The sequence below is a fragment of the Lithobates pipiens genome, unplaced genomic scaffold (genome assembly GCF_037356315.1).
Source record: "Lithobates pipiens isolate NorthernLeopardFrog02 unplaced genomic scaffold, aLitPip1_a1.2 Scaffold_23, whole genome shotgun sequence".
Classification (NCBI taxonomy): domain Eukaryota; kingdom Metazoa; phylum Chordata; class Amphibia; order Anura; family Ranidae; genus Lithobates; species Lithobates pipiens.
Window position 1 is genome coordinate 324,984,241 of NW_027507785.1, and position 17,291 is coordinate 325,001,531.

Below are 17,291 nucleotides of genomic sequence, written 5' to 3' on the forward strand. Positions count from 1 at the left end.
CTGAGTTCAATTTCTCTAGCCACACCCAGGCCTGATTATTGCCACACCTGTTCACAATCAAGGCATCACTTAAATAGGAGCTGCTTGACACAGTAAGGTCCACCAGAAGATCCTTAAAAGCTACACATCATGCCAAGACCCAAAGAAATTCAGGAACAATTGAGAAAGAAAGTAATTGAGATCTATCAGTCTGGAAAGGGTTATAAAGCCATTTCCAAAGCTTTGGGAATCCAGCGAACCACAGTGAGAGCCATTATCCACAAATGGCGAAGACATGGAACAGTGGTGACCCTTCCCAGGAGTGGCCGGCCGCCCAAAATTACCCCAAGAGCGCAGCGACGACTCATCCAAGAGGTCACAAAAGACCCCACAACAACGTCCAAGGAACTGCAGGCCTCACTTGCCTCAGTTAAGGTCAGCGTTCATGCCTCCACCATCAGGAAAAGACTGGGCAAAAATGGCCTGCATGGCAGAGTTCCAAGGAGAAAACCACTGCTGAGCAAAAAGAACATCAAAGCTCTTCTCAATTTCTCCACAACACATCTTGATGATCCCCAAGACTTTTGGGACAACATTCTGTGGACCGATGAGACAAAAGTGGAACTCTTTGGAAGGTGTGTGTCCAAGTATATCTGGCGTAGAAGGAACACTGCATTTCATAAAAAGAACATTATACCAACAGTAAAATATGGTGGTGGTAGTGTGATGGTCTGGGGCTGTTTTGCTGCTTCAGGACCTGGAAGACTTGCCGTGATAAAAGGAACTATGAATTCTGCTGTCTACCAAGAGATCCTGAAGGAGAATGTCCGACCATCTGTTCGTGTACTCAAGCTGAAACGAACTTGGGTTCTGCAGCAGGACAATGATCCTAAACACACCAGCAAGTCCACCACCGAATGGCTGAAGAAAAACAAAATGAAGACTTTGGAGTGGCCTAGCCAAAGTCCTGACCTGAATCCTATTGAGATGTTGTGGTATGACCTTAAAAAGGCCGTTCATGCTCGAAAACCCTCTAATGTAACTGAATTAGGACAATTCTGCAAAGATGAGTGGGCCAAAATTCCTCCAGGACGCTGTAAAAGCCTCATTGCACGTTATCGCAAACGCTTGGTTGCAGTTGTTGCTGCTAAGGGTGGCCCAACCAGTTATTAGGTTTAGGGGGCAATCACTTTTTCACACAGGGCCATGATGGTTTGGATTTTTTTTCACCTTTAATAATAAACACCTTCATTTACAAATTGCATTTTGTGTTTACTTGTGTTGTCCTTGACTATTGTTTAAATTGGTTTGATGTTCCGAAACACTTAAGTGTGACAAACATGCAAAGGAACAGGAAATGAGGAAGGGGGCAAACACTTTTTCACACCACTGTAGATAGATAGAGAGAGATATAGAGATATATAGATAGATAGAGAGAGATATAGATAGATAGAGAGAGATATAGAGATAGATAGGAATAGATAGATAGAGAGACAGAGTAATCTGAAGTAGCTCAAGTTTAAATTTACACCCACAAACAAATAAGCCCAGAGCACCTTGAAGGGTTTCAGCCAGATAGAGCAAGTCTGAAAGGGAAGTACTCGTAATTCTTTCTGTTGTCTTTTGGCCTTATGCAAAAGACGGCAGAAAGAAAGGAATTTCAGCCAGTTCCTATAGATTGCCAGGTGTACCTAAAGCTAGGTGCAAAATCACTGTTCTAGCAAAATGACCCAATACAGTGCCTGGCTCGGCTTCCTGCTGTGTACTACAGCATTAGCAAGTGCTGATACTGTATATAGAACGTTCTGGATCTCATATGCTGACACACACAAATGCACACACACAACATTTAGGTCATTGGCTGTCAACTATCTTTAAATGGAGGTCCTCAAGTACAGCCCCCAACGTCACCATGGGGCCCGCATATAAAATTCTGTGAATATTATCAGAGGCAGCAGACACACAGCAGTATACAGCCAAAGACGAAGTGGCATAATTAGGGCTTTTCTTCTCATAGAGTAGGTGCAGGTACTTTACCCTTTCGAGTCTCCCATTGTCTCCTCCCCCTACCAATCTCCGAACACCGTCCCTTCATTCCTCCTATCCACCTCCCAGGAACCTCTTTTAGGAAATACAGAAGTAAGTGCTAACAGGAAAAGCATTCAAATGGATCCCATTCAGCCAGCAACAAAAGACCCCCCCCCCCCCCCAGCAGGGCCATCTTTAATATTGATTGGACCCTGGGCAAACATTTTCTTGGCCCCCTCATGCAATTTTGCTCTCCACTTGCTCTGAGACATACAATAAATAGCAGCTTAAAATCTGTTTACTGAATCAGATCAGGCAGCAATTGCGATTGGTGGCCAGAGGTTACAGTGTATCGTTACTGCTTACTGACTGGTTACTAGAGGTTACAGCACACATTACTGCTCACTGGTTAGTTGCTAGAGGTTACAGTACATGATTTCTGCTTGTTGATTTGTTGTTAGAGATTACTGTATATCAAGCGGATGAGATCGAGCCGATGAGGAGTAATATCTGAGAGCCTATGTAACCAGGCATATCTGGTAAGAATATTACTAAGGGGGGTCACCTCATCCTTGAGATTGCACCCCAGTAAATTCGGGATCACTGCATTTTACTGTTGGAAGTCTAATCATGTTAAGGAAGGATTGCATCGTACACTCCTTATGATTTGTACCAGGACACTTTGTTTCAGTTTTGCCTTTTAATTTTATTGTTTGTTGATGGACTGAAATAGATATCCCGTTTCAACTTTTTTCCTGAAACTATCCTAATTGCTCAGCCTAATTTGGATATATGGACAGTGTTCATGGACAATACTTAGTTTGTATGACTACATTTGGGAAGATATAAATGTTTTTTCCATAGAACAATAGTTCGCACTAGCACAAATCACATATAATTTCTTTTTTTTCTATGGAGTATTATGCGCTGTTTTTTCTACGGGTGAATTGATTTATCCATTCACCTCGCAGATTTTTGTTTAATGTAATGGGCACATTTACACTGGCCACTAGTGTGAATGAAAGGATTCTACACCAAGCACCAATGTAATGAGAAGATTTACACTGACCACCAATGTAACTGAGATATTTAGCCTGCGTTCATATTTGTGTGTGTCAGGAACGCATGCAAAATTGCTTTCCTGACGCCACAGAAACGTGCTGACCTTTAGCAGGTGCATAGCAGTGCCATTATTTTGTTAATGACACCCTCACGCATCTGCTGACATGTGCTATGGAACCGTGTGATTTTTAAAAAGTGCTAGGGACTTTCTAGCGCATAGAGCAGCCCATTGAAATGAATGGGCTGCCCTACACGTGACCTACATCTTTATCCACCCTGTCAGTACATCTTTGCATCCTAAAACCCATGCTAACCTCTGCACCCCAAACCTCCCCCATTCTCTCCACTCCAATCCTTCACCCCTTAAACTCTGCCTCCTCTGCTCATCTTCCCACCCACCTTCCTTACCTCCATACATCCCCTCCTTGCTCATCTGTGCACCCCAAACTGTAATTTCTTCTCTGCCCACCTCTGCACACCCCTCACTACCCTCCCCTCCACTAATTTGCTTACCTTTGCAGAACAGGCTGATGTTAGGCTTAATGACCACAGTTGTAGGCAGGACTTTTAAGCATGCCACTTTATAGTACCCCCCCCACTGGGCAGCATTCAGTATTGGTGATGGTGGATATGACCTCAGGGGGGCATGATATACATATGAATGCTGCCTTTATTTACATATCAATGCCCCTGGTCCACAGCTATTTACATATGAATGCAGCCACTATTTACATATCAATGCCAATTATTTACATAAACACAGGGTCTGCAGGCGAGTCATTTGTACACAACAATAAGGCAGAGCTGGGCAGCATTACTACCAGCACTTCACACTAAGATATCGGGACACCGCACAGGACTAAAACTTCAAGGGACAAGGAAATTTAAACTGGGATAGTTGGCAAGTATGAGTCAGCTGCTTTGGGCCCCACAACAATGACAGTGCCCAGGGCAGCTGCCCCTTTTGCCCCACCTTAAAGATGGCCCTGCCCCCCTGCAACAAAATACATCCACCCCAACAGCAATAGCCCCCTAGCAGCCATTGTCAATAGACTTTCCAGTAGCCAGCAACAATAGACCTCAACAGTAGATCCTTCCCAGCAACAATTGACTCCCCCAAACAACAATAGATCCACCACCAGCAACAATAGACCTCTCCAGCAACAATAGACCCCTTGCAACAATAGACCCCCCCCCCCCCCCCCCCCCGAGACAATAGATCCCCAGCAGTAGGCATCAATATACCCTTCGGCACACCCCAGCACCCCTTGCCATTACAATTCAGTGCTAGAGGTGCCGGTATTCTTGCTTAAAATAATCCCTGGGGATGATAACAGAGATGGTCAGAGACTATAGACATACTACAGGAGACTGTCAGAGACTGTGAACATACTATAGTATTCTATATTATATGGAGACTGGGAACATGCTTCAGGGGGCAGACATAGGCTGGAGACATATTACATGAGGCTGCTAGAATTTACTACTACAACAGATGAGTAGGGAAACACAAATAAGCATCTTCAGTGGCCCCAGGGCCTCAGATTGGGCAGCAAGGATTTAGGTTATACTTTTTTTGTGCCAAAATCTCATTGTGTATTACTATTTGAATTTTACTTTAGGTCAAGCGTGAAGTTCCATCCTATGACGTGACATACACGGCCGTCACCATCTCTCACTCTGGAAAGATGATCTTCACGGGCACGGCCAGCGGCACCATACGATCCATGAAATGCCCCCTTCCTCCACAGAAGGAATATAACGAGTACCAGGGCCATGCAGGGCCAGTGACAAAGGTGATAGCAAAGGTTTCGTTGCTTTTAGTAAATGTGCTATAATAATGTAGGTTCTCTCCAATTACAAAAATAAAGGTTAGGGATGTTAGCAAATATGTGGGTTTTCTTCTGTTTCCACTAGCAACCCCAAGACATACTGATCAATGACTAAACTGACCCTAGCTTAAATTTCCTTAAGATCTGGCAATCTGCACTAAATGATCAAAACTTTGTGGACACCTGACCATCGCACCTACTGTATAGAAACTTGTTGGCCATCTCATTCCAAAATGATGGCTACTGCAGATTTCCTCCTTTTGTGGCTATAACCAGGGCCGCTGATAGAAATCATGGGGCCTCGTACAGCCTACCTGACGGGGCCCCCCTCAGCTCCTCCCTGGCCCCGCCCCTGATCCCTCCTTCAGCCCCACCCCTGGCCCCACCCATTGCCCCTCCCCAGACCCCTGCCTTGAAACAAAGTGTAGGTTTGTCTACAAGTGATATTTGTTTATCTCCAGCCAGTTATAGGTTTGAATATCCAAAAGAAATACTGTCAAGGGTAATACAGTTTAGGGTATGGGATGATCGGTGGCTGGAGAATAATTTTTTTTTTTTTTTTTACATGAAAATGTACTTTGCTGTTCAGGTTGCCCGGGCCCCCCTGCTGGTCAGGCCCGGTACAGCAGGGCCAGTTGTACTGGCCTATCAGCGGCCCTGGCTATAACAGCCTCCACTCTTCCGTGAAAGAACCCGATGGACACACATCCACCCCCATAGACTTCAGAGGAGGCCTGAGGACCCCCACCCTCCATTCTCTTGAAAAGAAATACAGACCAAAGTGCAAAGTGCCGAACACGTGGAGAGGAAAATAATTGAAATAGATAAGTGCCAGTGCAAGTGCCATGGCTTTGCGCCCCGGGTAACAAAAATTGCCCTGAACTGCAGAAGAAAATCAGTAGATAATATGGTCATGTGTCATGTGGGTTTCCCATGCCCAAAAGATATTAAACACACTCCTGGAATGACAACCTCCAAGCAGGAACTGGCACGGTGGGCTTTCTGCCTTTGCAGCCCATGGCCAGACCAGGTAGCACCATTCAAATCAGGAGGCAGGCGGCCCCTCCAGTTCATCGCTGTGGAATCGCTCCTGTGCTCCGCCTTAGAGATGCTGCAATGAAGGAAATGGTGGTCCACATGTGTGTGAGGGTGTGAGAGCTCCCTCCTGTGATGGTGGGGGTGAACACTAACGGCTGGGAGCGTCTTGGCAACAAGGCAGAATAGAATGGTGCCATCTGTGGGAGTTTTGTGGCCAGACATCGGTAAATGGCCTACACCCAGGGCTGGTGCTAGACTATTTTGCCTCCTAGGCAAGACCAGCTACTTGCACCTCCCCCCAGTCTGCAATGTTATATATGTGAAGAAAAATAGGAGGTACAAAAAAAAACTCAGAGTAAAGGCCCATACACACGATCGGACTTTTTGACAACAAACATGCAAATTAGCTGTTTTGGAGCAACATCCGACTGTGTGTACGCTCCATCGGACAAACTTTTTCAGTTTTCATCTGACTTTTGGCTGTGCGAACGGATAAACTTTCTGGCAACAAAAGTCCGATGGAGCAAAGTCTGATCGTGTGTACAGAAAACCATCGGACTTTTGTACAAAGTACAAACAGGCATGCTCAGAACCAATGCAAAAGATCAGACCACAATACAGAAGTTGACCAAAGGTGGCGGTAAAGAGCAGAAAAACCACATGATTTGGTGAAAGTTGGCTGAAAAAGTCCTGCTGTGTGTATGCAATACAAATTCACGGCCGATGCCCTTTGTACAAAAAATCCACACCCTTTGTACAAAAATCCACAGGGGAAAGTTTGTACAAAGTCCTTTTGTGTGTATGAGGCTTAACAGAGATCATGTGCAGGGAAATGCAGCCCCTAAATGAACACAAGGCTGTGATGCCTCTAACAGGCATACCAGTCCATATGCCCCATCCAGGGAAAGAAACAAAAGGGTGGTACCACCAGTGCCTCCACAAGAGGCCAAATGACTTGCCAAGTCGCTGTATAAACTCCCCACGGGAGAAAATGCACCGTCCACACCCGTCCCCCATCTGGTGCGCAGTGCCCGCCTGGTCCAAGACCCACCGTTAAACCACACATGCACAGCAGAACCAATCACTGCCATCTTGAAAGAGGGCAGGGCAGCGGCATACCAGGTTCCAGGCACTGGAACCAACAGGGAAAGCTCGACAACCGGTCTGCATGACCCTGAAGACCCAGACAACCAAAGAGCTTGAGGGCTCACAGGAACACCTGACAAAGGAAGAAACTGGGGGAGCAAAAGCACACCAGAGTTCTCCCTTGTGGTAGAGGTCTAACATAAAATAATAACTAAATATACAAAACCAAAAGCAAAAGAAAAACAGATATTTAAGGAAAAAAAATAACTACAACAACAGGGACTTGCTGTAGGTCAAGGTCAAACAGTATGAACCAGCGGCCGTGGCTGCACCCTAGGTGGCTGCCTAGTTTGCCTAGCGGTAGCTATGTCAAGGTGAACTAACCCTAACTATATCTCCCTATGAAAAACCAATACGTAATCACAAAAGGAGAACTATCAAAAGTCAAAATTGACCGAATGGCACAAAAATGTTCTGGATTGGGTGAATATGCTTTTATATATGGTAATATACGGTATACTGTATACCTGGTCTTTTGTTTTACATAATAACCTATAACTGTTCACTTCCCAGACTTGGGCAGTCAAATCCTTTTTTTTTTCCAGTTTCTGTTTGTCTTCCATTTTATTTTCATTTTCTGTTGTTCGGTTTCTTGCATGTTCAGCCCTCTATGTGACCAACTCTGTTCTTCTAGCTGGTGGTGACATATGACGACCAATATCTTCTGTCCGTCTCTGAAGACGGCTGCCTAATGCTGTGGAAAATCTCCGACAAGGAGGGTCGAGGACTGAAAAGGGATAAAGAACTGGGTTATGCCGAAGAGGTTCTGATTACCAAGTCTGATCTGGAGGAGAAGGTAAGGATGAGCCACCATATTATGAAGAGAACTTAATTTGTATTCTTCTTCAGAACTTCTAGTAGAAGAGGTTGCTTCTCCCAAGCTTATGTTGTATGTAGGATCTGGAAACTCAAGTTCAGGCTTTAGATAGACATAGAAAAGCAACAGAAATAAGACCAATTGTTCCATCGAGTCTGCCCCCCCCCTTTTTTTTTTTAAACAATAAATTTTTTGCTGTTCAGCACTGTGCTACTTTAACTGGCTATTGCGCGGTCATTCAACACTCCTCATGTTTTTGTAAATATTTTAATATAGCTTTTCATGTGACAACACTGAAGAAATGACACTTGTCTACAATGTAAAGTAGTGAGTGTACAGCTTGTATAACAGTGTAAATTTGATGTCCCCTCAAAATAACTCAACACACAGCCATTAATGTCTAAACCGCTGGCAACAAAAGTGAGTACACCCCTAAGTGAAAATGTCCATTTTGGGCCCAAAGTGTCAATATTTTGTGTGGCCACCATTATTTTCCAGCACTGCCTTAACCCTCTTGGGGCATGGAGGTCACCAGAGCTTCACAGGTCACCACTGCAGTCCTCTTCCCCTCCTCCATGATGACATCACAGAGCTGGTGGATGTTGGAGACCTTGCGCTCCTCCACCTTCCATTTGAGTATGCCCCACAGATGATCAATAGGGTTTAGGTCTGGAGATATGCTTGGCCAGTCCATCACCTTTACCCTCAGCTTCTTTAGCAAGGCAGTGGTGGTGTTGGAGGTGTGTTTGGGGTCATTATCATGTTGGAATACTGCCCTGCGGTCCAGTCTCTGAAGAGAGGGGATCATGCTCTGCTTCAGTATGTCACAGTACATGTTGGCATTCATGGTTCCCTCAATGATCTGTAGCCCCCCCAGTGCCGGCAGCACTCATGCAGCCCCAGACTATGACACTCCCACCACCATGCCTGACTGTAGACAAGACACACTTGTCTTTGTCCTCCTCACCTGGTTGCCCCCACACACGCTTGACACCATATGAACCAAATACGTTTATCTTGGTCTCATCAGACCACAGGACATGGTTCCAGTAATCCATGTCCTTAGTCTGCTTGTCTTCAGCAAACTGTTTGTGGGCTTTCTTGTGCATCATCTTTAGAAGAGGCTTTTTTCTGGGACGACAGCCATGCAGACCAATTTGATGCAGTGTGCGGCGTATGGTCTGAGCACTGACAGGCTGACCGCCACCCCTTCAACCTCTGCAGCAATGCTGGCAGCACTCATACGTCTATTTCCCAAAGACAACCTCTGGATATGACGCTGAGCACGTGACCTCAACTTCTTTGGTCGACCATGGCGAGGCCTGTTCTGAGTGGAACCTGTCCTGTTAAACCGTTGTATGGTCTTGGCCACCGTGCTGCACCTCCATTTCAGGGTCTTGGCAATCTTCTTATGGCCTAGGCCATCTTTATGTAGAGCAACAATTCTTTTTTTCAGATCCTCAGAGAGTTCTTTGCCATGAGGTGCCATGTTGAGCTTCCAGTGACCAGTATGAGAGAGTGAGAGCGATAACACCAAATTTAACACACCTGCTCCCCATTCATACCTGAGACCTTGTAACATTAACGAGTCACATGACACCAGGGAGGGAAAATGGCTAATTGGGCCCAATTTGGACATTTTCACTTAGGGGTGTACTCACTTTTGTTGCCAGCGGTTTAGACATTAATGGCTGTGTGTTGAGTTATTTTGAGGGGACGGCAAATTTACACTGTTATACAAGCTGTACACTCACTACTTTACATTGTAGACAAGTGTCATTTCTTCAGTGTTGTCACATGAAAAGGAATAGTAAAATATTTATAAAAATGGGAGGGGTGTACTCACTTTTATGAGATACTGTAATTTCCTTTCCACACAAATAGAGCTTTCTTTTGGTGGCATTTGATCATCGCTGTTTATTTTTTTATTTTTTTTATATAATATAAATGAAAAAAGATGCATTTTTTGAAAAAAAACAAAACATTTTCTACTTATCCACTAAAATCAAATGTCTTCATAAATTTAGACCAAAATGTATCCTGCTACATGTCTTTGGTAAAAAAAAAAAAAAATCTCAAACATCATTGGGGACACTGGTATAGTTCTGACCGTGGCCAGGATATGGACCCGAATAGACATTATACTAGTAATGGTGGTGATGAGTGGCTTATAATGTGACTGTGGTAGTGTGGGACTGGTAGTGTGGGACTGGTAGTGTGGGACTGGTAGTGTGGGACTAGGGAAGGGCTCTAACTAAAACTGTCTGGGAGGGACACTAACTGACACTATCTGTCATCACTAGTGACACCAATACAGTGAACAGTGATAATACTGTACACAGACGCTGTACTAAGGACACTGGCTGGGTGATCAATCAAAGGTTTAACTGTGTGACAAACAATTCTATGTGTGCTTATTTTACTCAGACTGGCTGGCTTTCCTCCCTGATTTCAGTAAGTGACATCAGGGAGAAGAACCAGTCCGATCTGGCTTGTGTGTTTACTAACACACAGAGATCTGTGCCATGATTGGCCACAGAAATCAGCAGGTTCACAGCCAAAATCATTAGCTGCAAACCTGCTGAAGAACTTGAGTGCTGTGTCCAACCTCCATCTGCCATTTTGGGTAGTGACAATTGGTCCTCCAAAGCCACTCCTCTTCTACGGTTGTTGTGTTGTCCCCCCCACTCACATGGTCACATACAATGTAGGGGACTCCTGCTACATTCTGGAGGTGCGTATTCTTCTACATGCTTTGAATGTTATGACAAAGGCTTTGGGCCAAAACATGTAATCTTTTCTCTATGTAATTACTCTGTAGTACATAAAATATCTTTTGTTAATGGATGTCTTGACTTGCTGACTTCCTGCTTTTCCCATTTCTTCCATATTAGTTTCTCCCTTAAAAAAATAAAAAATAAATTAGCATTTTATTCTGCATATGCATAGTTGCCAACATTGTAAAAAAAAAAATCGGGACACTTTTTTGGCAGTAGGCGGAGTCGTGGTATAATTAGGGGGCGGGGCATGCATTTATAGTTGTGGCACAAGAAAAGGTAAAAATGTGGCACGCGTAGCGCGCCGCGGCGAAATATGGGCGTGGCTTACGTTAAAATAGTGGGCGTGGCTTACATGGGGCGTGGCTCAAATGGGGTGTGGTTAGAGTCTGAGATGAATGCGGGATGGAGAGGGAAAGGAGGGGGATGGAGAGAGGGAAAGGAGGGGGGGAGCCCCCCGATCCTACACTACAATAGCAATATGTGTTTTCCAGAGTTTGACAATCAGCAGATAAAGATACTCCAAATACCTGATGTTGGCGCTTCAATCATCCCGGCGCCATGATTGTTATGGAGTCAGGATGTTTGAAGCGCATTATTTCTATTATTACATTGTAATATGAAATGAAATCATTCAACTCACCATAATGCTGAATCAGTGGGAGCCATGAGCGCGTCACTAGCCATGTTGCCTGCCACCAGATGCCATCAGGTGCCCCCAGCAGAGTCCCTCCTTACATCAGGTGCCCCATCAGATGTACCTTCCTCACATCTGTGTCCATCAGCGGAGCCCCTCCTTACATCTGGTGCCCCTCTGACATCCAGACTGGCCCCCCACATCCACAGACCGCTCCCCCAACATCCACAGACCGCCCCCCCCCCCCGACATCCACAGACTGGCCCCTGAAATACACAGACTGGCCCCCACATCTTCAGACTGCCCCCCACATACACAGACATGATTCAAGGGAGGAGCCGTGGCCTGCTCAATTTTTGATTACTTATAAAAAATTATCCCTAGAGAACACACAGTTTCTTAGGCTGAGCCAAGCACTTACCTGCCCAGTTTAGAGTCAGAGTCACTGTCTCCTCGCTCGCTCCCTCGTCCCTCCAGTCGTCCACGACGGCGGCCGAGTGTCTGTGGTCCGGCCTGAGTCTCTGCAGCCTGGCTAGTTAGTAACACACAGTCGTTCTCGTTCCTCGTCCTCCTCCTCGTTTGGGCGGGCCGGCGTAGTCACTTAGCTAGCCACGCCCCCGCCACTCCCCCACTTGCAGTTTTGACAAATGACATGATGACAATAGCATGTGTCCTCCTTATCCAATAGAGACAAGGAGGACAAAATAAGGCAAGAGGGGACACTCTAGGGTAGAGGGAGGACCCAGCGGCAAAACTTTAACACTTGATTGCCCGAAATTTCAGATGCCCGGGACAAGCGGCAAAATTTGGGACAATTAACGGGACAAATTCAAATCGGGACAAGTCTCGAAAATTCGGGATTGTCCCGCGATTTTCGGGACTATTGGCAACTATGCATATGTGAGGGAGATTATTTTTTTTGGCCAGCCTGGAGGTTGACTTTGTATTCAGTCTAATGATGAGATACCCAAAGTAATTTGCAAAGAAAAGTGGGTAGACTTGGCGCTATACCTTTTTAAAATTAAAAAGTGTGAAATATTCCTATTATAGCATGAATCAATCTAGTGTTTGAGTGACCATATATAAATCTATCAGTGTATGGCAGCAGACAAAACAAAAAAAAACAAAAAAATATTTGCTATCCGTGCCTAAAAGTAATGTGTTCTCATCTCACTGTCAATAAACAATCAGTGTACATATATTTCCTACAAAAAATAAGAGTACACAGCCAAAAATATAAATATATAGTCCGGTGCAAATGCATAAATAAATGAATATATAAATATGTAAATATATATAAAAGTGACAATTAATAAAAGTCCAGCACAAAGAAGAAAGAAAGTGATTTGTGCAAAGATCCTTGATTTTTCACAGTAGGACAAACTTCTCCCAGTGCGCTTTTCAGTGCTCAATAATGTAATTGCCCTCACCAGAAATCCTACCCCTGTTGGGGTGGATAAGCTTCCACAGTGTAAGCCCCTGTGCTGCTCTCTGGCGTTATCTGGCTTTATCCTGGGAGATGCTTGTTCTTCCGGTAGTATTATATCCTCGTTTATATGTATAATGGAGAAAAGGACATATCCATGGTGTAGTACGTAAACATAATATTCTTTATTAAATTAGAAAACTACTCACATGTAGCTGAATTTAAAATCGCAGTAATTAAAAATGTCGCCGGCCGCTGCTATCTGTTGTGGAGAGTGCACGTCGTATGGCCACGCCCTACGCGTTTCGTCATTCGGACGTCATCTGGAGCCAGTTTTTTTTTTTTTTTTTTGTCTGCTGCCATACCCTGATAGATTTATTTATGGTCACTCCAACACTAGATTGATTCATGCTATAATAGGAATATTTCACACTTTTTAATTTTAAAGGTATAGCGCCAAGTCTACCCACTTTTCACATAGTATAGTCACCTTCACGGTCAGACTATTAATGTAGAGGCAGCTTAACAACAAAAAAACTTCTTTAAATAAACCATAGCGCAATCTCATTTCTTTTGATACCCAAAGTAATTTGGTCACCCTGCTGTGTAAGTGGGGTTAGTGCTTAGAGGATAGAATTATATAAGGGAGTATCCTCTTGTTTTTACAGTCTTGTTTTTTTTTATAGAACCAGGTGATGGTGGAGCTAAAGACACGTGTGGAGGAACTGAAAATGGAGAACGAGTACCAACTCCGCCTGAAAGACATGAATTATAACGAGAAGCTCAAAGAGCTGACTGAGAAGTTCATCCAGGAAATGGAGGTGCTGAAGACCACAAACCAGGTACAACCTTCTACTAAAATTCCAATGTCATCAACCCTTCCATAGTCTACCTCCCCAGGCTGGAGAGGGGGGGGGGCCGCCTTTGTAACTGTCTAATTCCTTCATCAGATCCTAAAAGCTGAAGCTGAGAAACAAGAGCTGAAACATCAGGAGGACATGGCTGACCTTATAGAAAAACAGTCTCGAGAGATGCAGGATCTAGGTATGTAGATGGAAATCTGCCTACGTACATACACAAGGTCTGTCTGGAAAGTATTCAGCCATGCAATATGAAAAGTAGACACATTTATTGAGGAAGATTCAAGAAACTTACATGGGAAATGCAGACTTTGTTCCCTTCAAAGATACGACTTCCATTGTGATGTCTGGACCTTAATTCCTGGATCATAGCCGCAGACCCACGATTCATCTCCGGTTATGACCTTCTTGAGGAAATTTGGTTCATGGTAGCAGTTTGAAGCAAGTCATACTCATTAGCAACTGCAGCACAATGTTCCTTCTCCTCTGGTATCAGAAGCCGAGGAATGAATTTTGCCGTGACGCATTTCATGGCAAGAGCTCAGGGGTCAAGTCCTGGGGAAAAAAGTGTGGGAACTTAGGGAGATAGTGATGTGTTCCTGCTTAGGAGATGCATGTTAGCTTGGGGGGGCTGCAAACTCTGCAGGGGCTCCAACACACACTCACTGCTATTCCAACCCTTCACATATTTCCACATAAACTTCCCTCCTGGCATTAAACTTTGCCAGGTATTGTGCTCAGCTTACCACCCCAAACTGATGTTCTTTCCTCAGCTCACCTCTCTCCCTGCATGTCCTATGAGCAGAATAGCTGTGCTCCTCCTCTGGGTTCTCTCATCATATGGCACTGAAGATAGAGGAGGGGGGGATTTAGCGGGACACACAGAGCAAGTATGCAGGAGACTGGGGGGGGGAGATGAGGAGACAGAAAATCAGGAGGGGTCGGCGGAGAGGAGCGCATCACAAGAGGTCTGACTAAATACAATCTCTTAGCAGCAGGGACCTGATGTACCCCTCAGCTAGCTGTGATTGACAGGTAGATCGAAGAGGAAGCTGTCATGGGGCCCCCTACTGGCAATTTCTGAATGGTCAGGTGTGCGGCACTTACTATTGCGAGCTGTGTCGGCGGCTGCTGGTGTAGCATCTGCCACACACCTCGTATACTTCAAAGTCTTGCAGGACACGGCTGCTAACGGAAACTGAGTTCCTGTTGTGGAAAAAGTACAGGAACTCCGTTCCCATGCGTTCCCACAGGACTTGAGCCCTGCAAGAGCTTGTGTCAAAATCTCGGACACAGTAGTCTTTGGAATCCCCATGTAGGCAAGTGCAGTCCGTATTCCCCACTGTAGACGCTGCTTGACCAAAGCAGCAATGCAGAAGGGGGAGGGAGTTATGAAGAAGTCGGTTCCTCTCTCTATGACTTCCTGCGGTCATAGGGAGACAGCTGTATGATTAGACGCTGGCGCCCCACGTGCTGCCATCTTGGGTGAGGGCAGAGCCTATTTAAAGCTGATGTCCATGTTTCATGTCACTTTAAATAGTTTGCTTGGACCAAGCTGGCCCAAAAAACAATTTAGTATAATAAGGCAATGCAAAGAGCTATAAAAATATGTAAAGTGCAGCAACCATCATCGCCATCAGATTGCACTTGTCAGTTAAAGTGGTTGTAAACCCTTACAACCAACTTTGACCTACAGGTAAGCCTAGATTAAGGCTTACCTGTAGGTCCAAGAAATATCTCCTAAACCTACATGGTTTAGGAGATATTTGGCGAAAGACAGGCACCGCTGTCTACGGCGCATGCGCCGTAGACAGCGGCGCGCAGGTGCACTGAGCGCGGCATCATCAACGACGAAGATGCCGCGCGTGTCGGCTCCCGTGCGCATGAGCGGGAGTGACGCCATCGCGGCACCGAGAAGATGGATGCGCCTGACTACAGGGGACAGCGGTGACTTCACTGGCTCCTGTGTCAGGTAAGTGACACATAATGGACTACTATGCGATGCGATGCATAGTAGCCCATTATGCTTTGCCTTTGCAGGGAATGAAAGAGGAAGTAAACTCATCAGGGTTTACTTACTCTTTAAGAGCAGCTTGGGCAATAAAGGTAATTTATGATTGGTTGCTTGTATTCCATGACTGTTTTTTATCATTCTTCTTATTCTACATCTCCAGAGACGACCAATAACCAGAAGCTGCTGCTGGAGTATGAAAAGTACCAGGAGCTGCAGGTGAAGTCCCAGCGGATGCAGGAGGAAGATGAGCGTCAGTTGCATGAACTGGAGGAAAGTAAGAGCCAGGCTCTAGAAGAACTGACTGAGTACTACGAAACGAAATTGCATGACAAGGTGACCCAGCTGCAGCAGGTAAGATCGGCAGAGCAGGGCATTCCAGTGTGGTTCTGTAGTAGAGGGGACAATGCCACAGTGCAAACTCTCACTTTGACTCCAGTTACTGCGGTGCTGTAGAAATATACCCCCAAGCAGCCCATGATTCAGTTCCCCTATCCAATCATTAGACGTGGATGGAGGGAATCTCTCCTGCTGACCATCATTGTGTTCTGAGGGAGGGGAGACTTCCCTTCTGTCAAAATACACTGATCAGTGTTGCTGGCTACAGCTGGCAGAGCTGATCGAAATGGCATTTATCCAACAGGCTGGTCGTACAGAAGTTGATCGATAGCCTCGAAAAATGTCTGGCAGTCGCACTGTACTGCAGACCAACCTTCAACCCAACTTACCTGACTAGTCACCTCTTAAATTTGTTGATAATCATAACACCTGATTTACTGAGTTGTTCTTGGAAGTTTTTTTGATCTATTCTTTTCATCCACTATCTCAGATGGTCTCTCACTGGGCAAACCATCAGTACTTGTATCAGTACCTGGGGCATACACTATATTGTCAAAAGTATTGGGACACCTGCCTTTACACGCATATGAACTTTAATGGCATCCCAGTCTTTGTCCGTAGGGTTCAATATTGAGTTGGCTCCAAGGAAGGGTAGGTTAGGGAACAGGAAATGGAAAAGAGGAGGCTAGCAGGTACTAAACTGGGTTACTGATGCTACTTATGCCACTACTTATAGAAAGCGTGATCTGGATTAATGTCTCCCACTAAAGTGCACTTTAGAGAAATCCAGCACCTTGCTAACCAATTTAGTACCTGCAAGCCTCCTCTTTTCCATTTCCTGTTCCTTAACCTACCCTTCCTTGGAGCCACACACAGGCCAGGATGCCACTTATTTACTTATACAGCCAACTTGATGGCCTTTCTAAATTTAATCATGATGACATTTTTTTTCATCTGACACCCTAGCCTGTGTGCTGCTATACGGCGTCCGGACATTTCTTTTTAATTGTTTTATGTTATGTGTTGTGTTCATGTGTATATGTGGTGATTTACTTTCATTACTGATTTATTAGGCCATTTTTGTGAAGCCGTTTTCTTTTCTGATATTGGCCTATGACAATGCCAAATCTATTTTAAATTATGATAATAAATCAGAATTTTTGATACTCTAATATGACTGATTTTTGATATTATAGGTAACTCTTTCCTGGTGCTATAAACCAGAATTTTTTTTTTTTTTTCCTTTTATTTTTTTTATTTTTATTTTTTTCAAATACTTTATTGTTTTAAACAAAATGTGATCAGACAGGAAGAACAGATAATAATTGACATGTAGCAT

The 17,291-nt window shown here is 44.7% G+C and overlaps 1 protein-coding gene across 1 annotated transcript in view; it reads left to right on the plus strand.

The window, feature by feature from the left end:
* Positions 1-17,291, plus strand: part of CFAP57 (cilia and flagella associated protein 57) — a 104,010-nt gene that overhangs the window by 37,515 nt on the left and 49,204 nt on the right. The window contains exons 11-15 of the mRNA XM_077450644.1: positions 4,692-4,865; positions 7,720-7,881; positions 13,429-13,584; positions 13,693-13,786; positions 15,777-15,967. Of these exons, the coding sequence (XP_077306770.1) occupies positions 4,692-4,865; positions 7,720-7,881; positions 13,429-13,584; positions 13,693-13,786; positions 15,777-15,967 (777 nt within the window). The remainder of the gene's footprint in view (positions 1-4,691; positions 4,866-7,719; positions 7,882-13,428; positions 13,585-13,692; positions 13,787-15,776; positions 15,968-17,291) is intronic.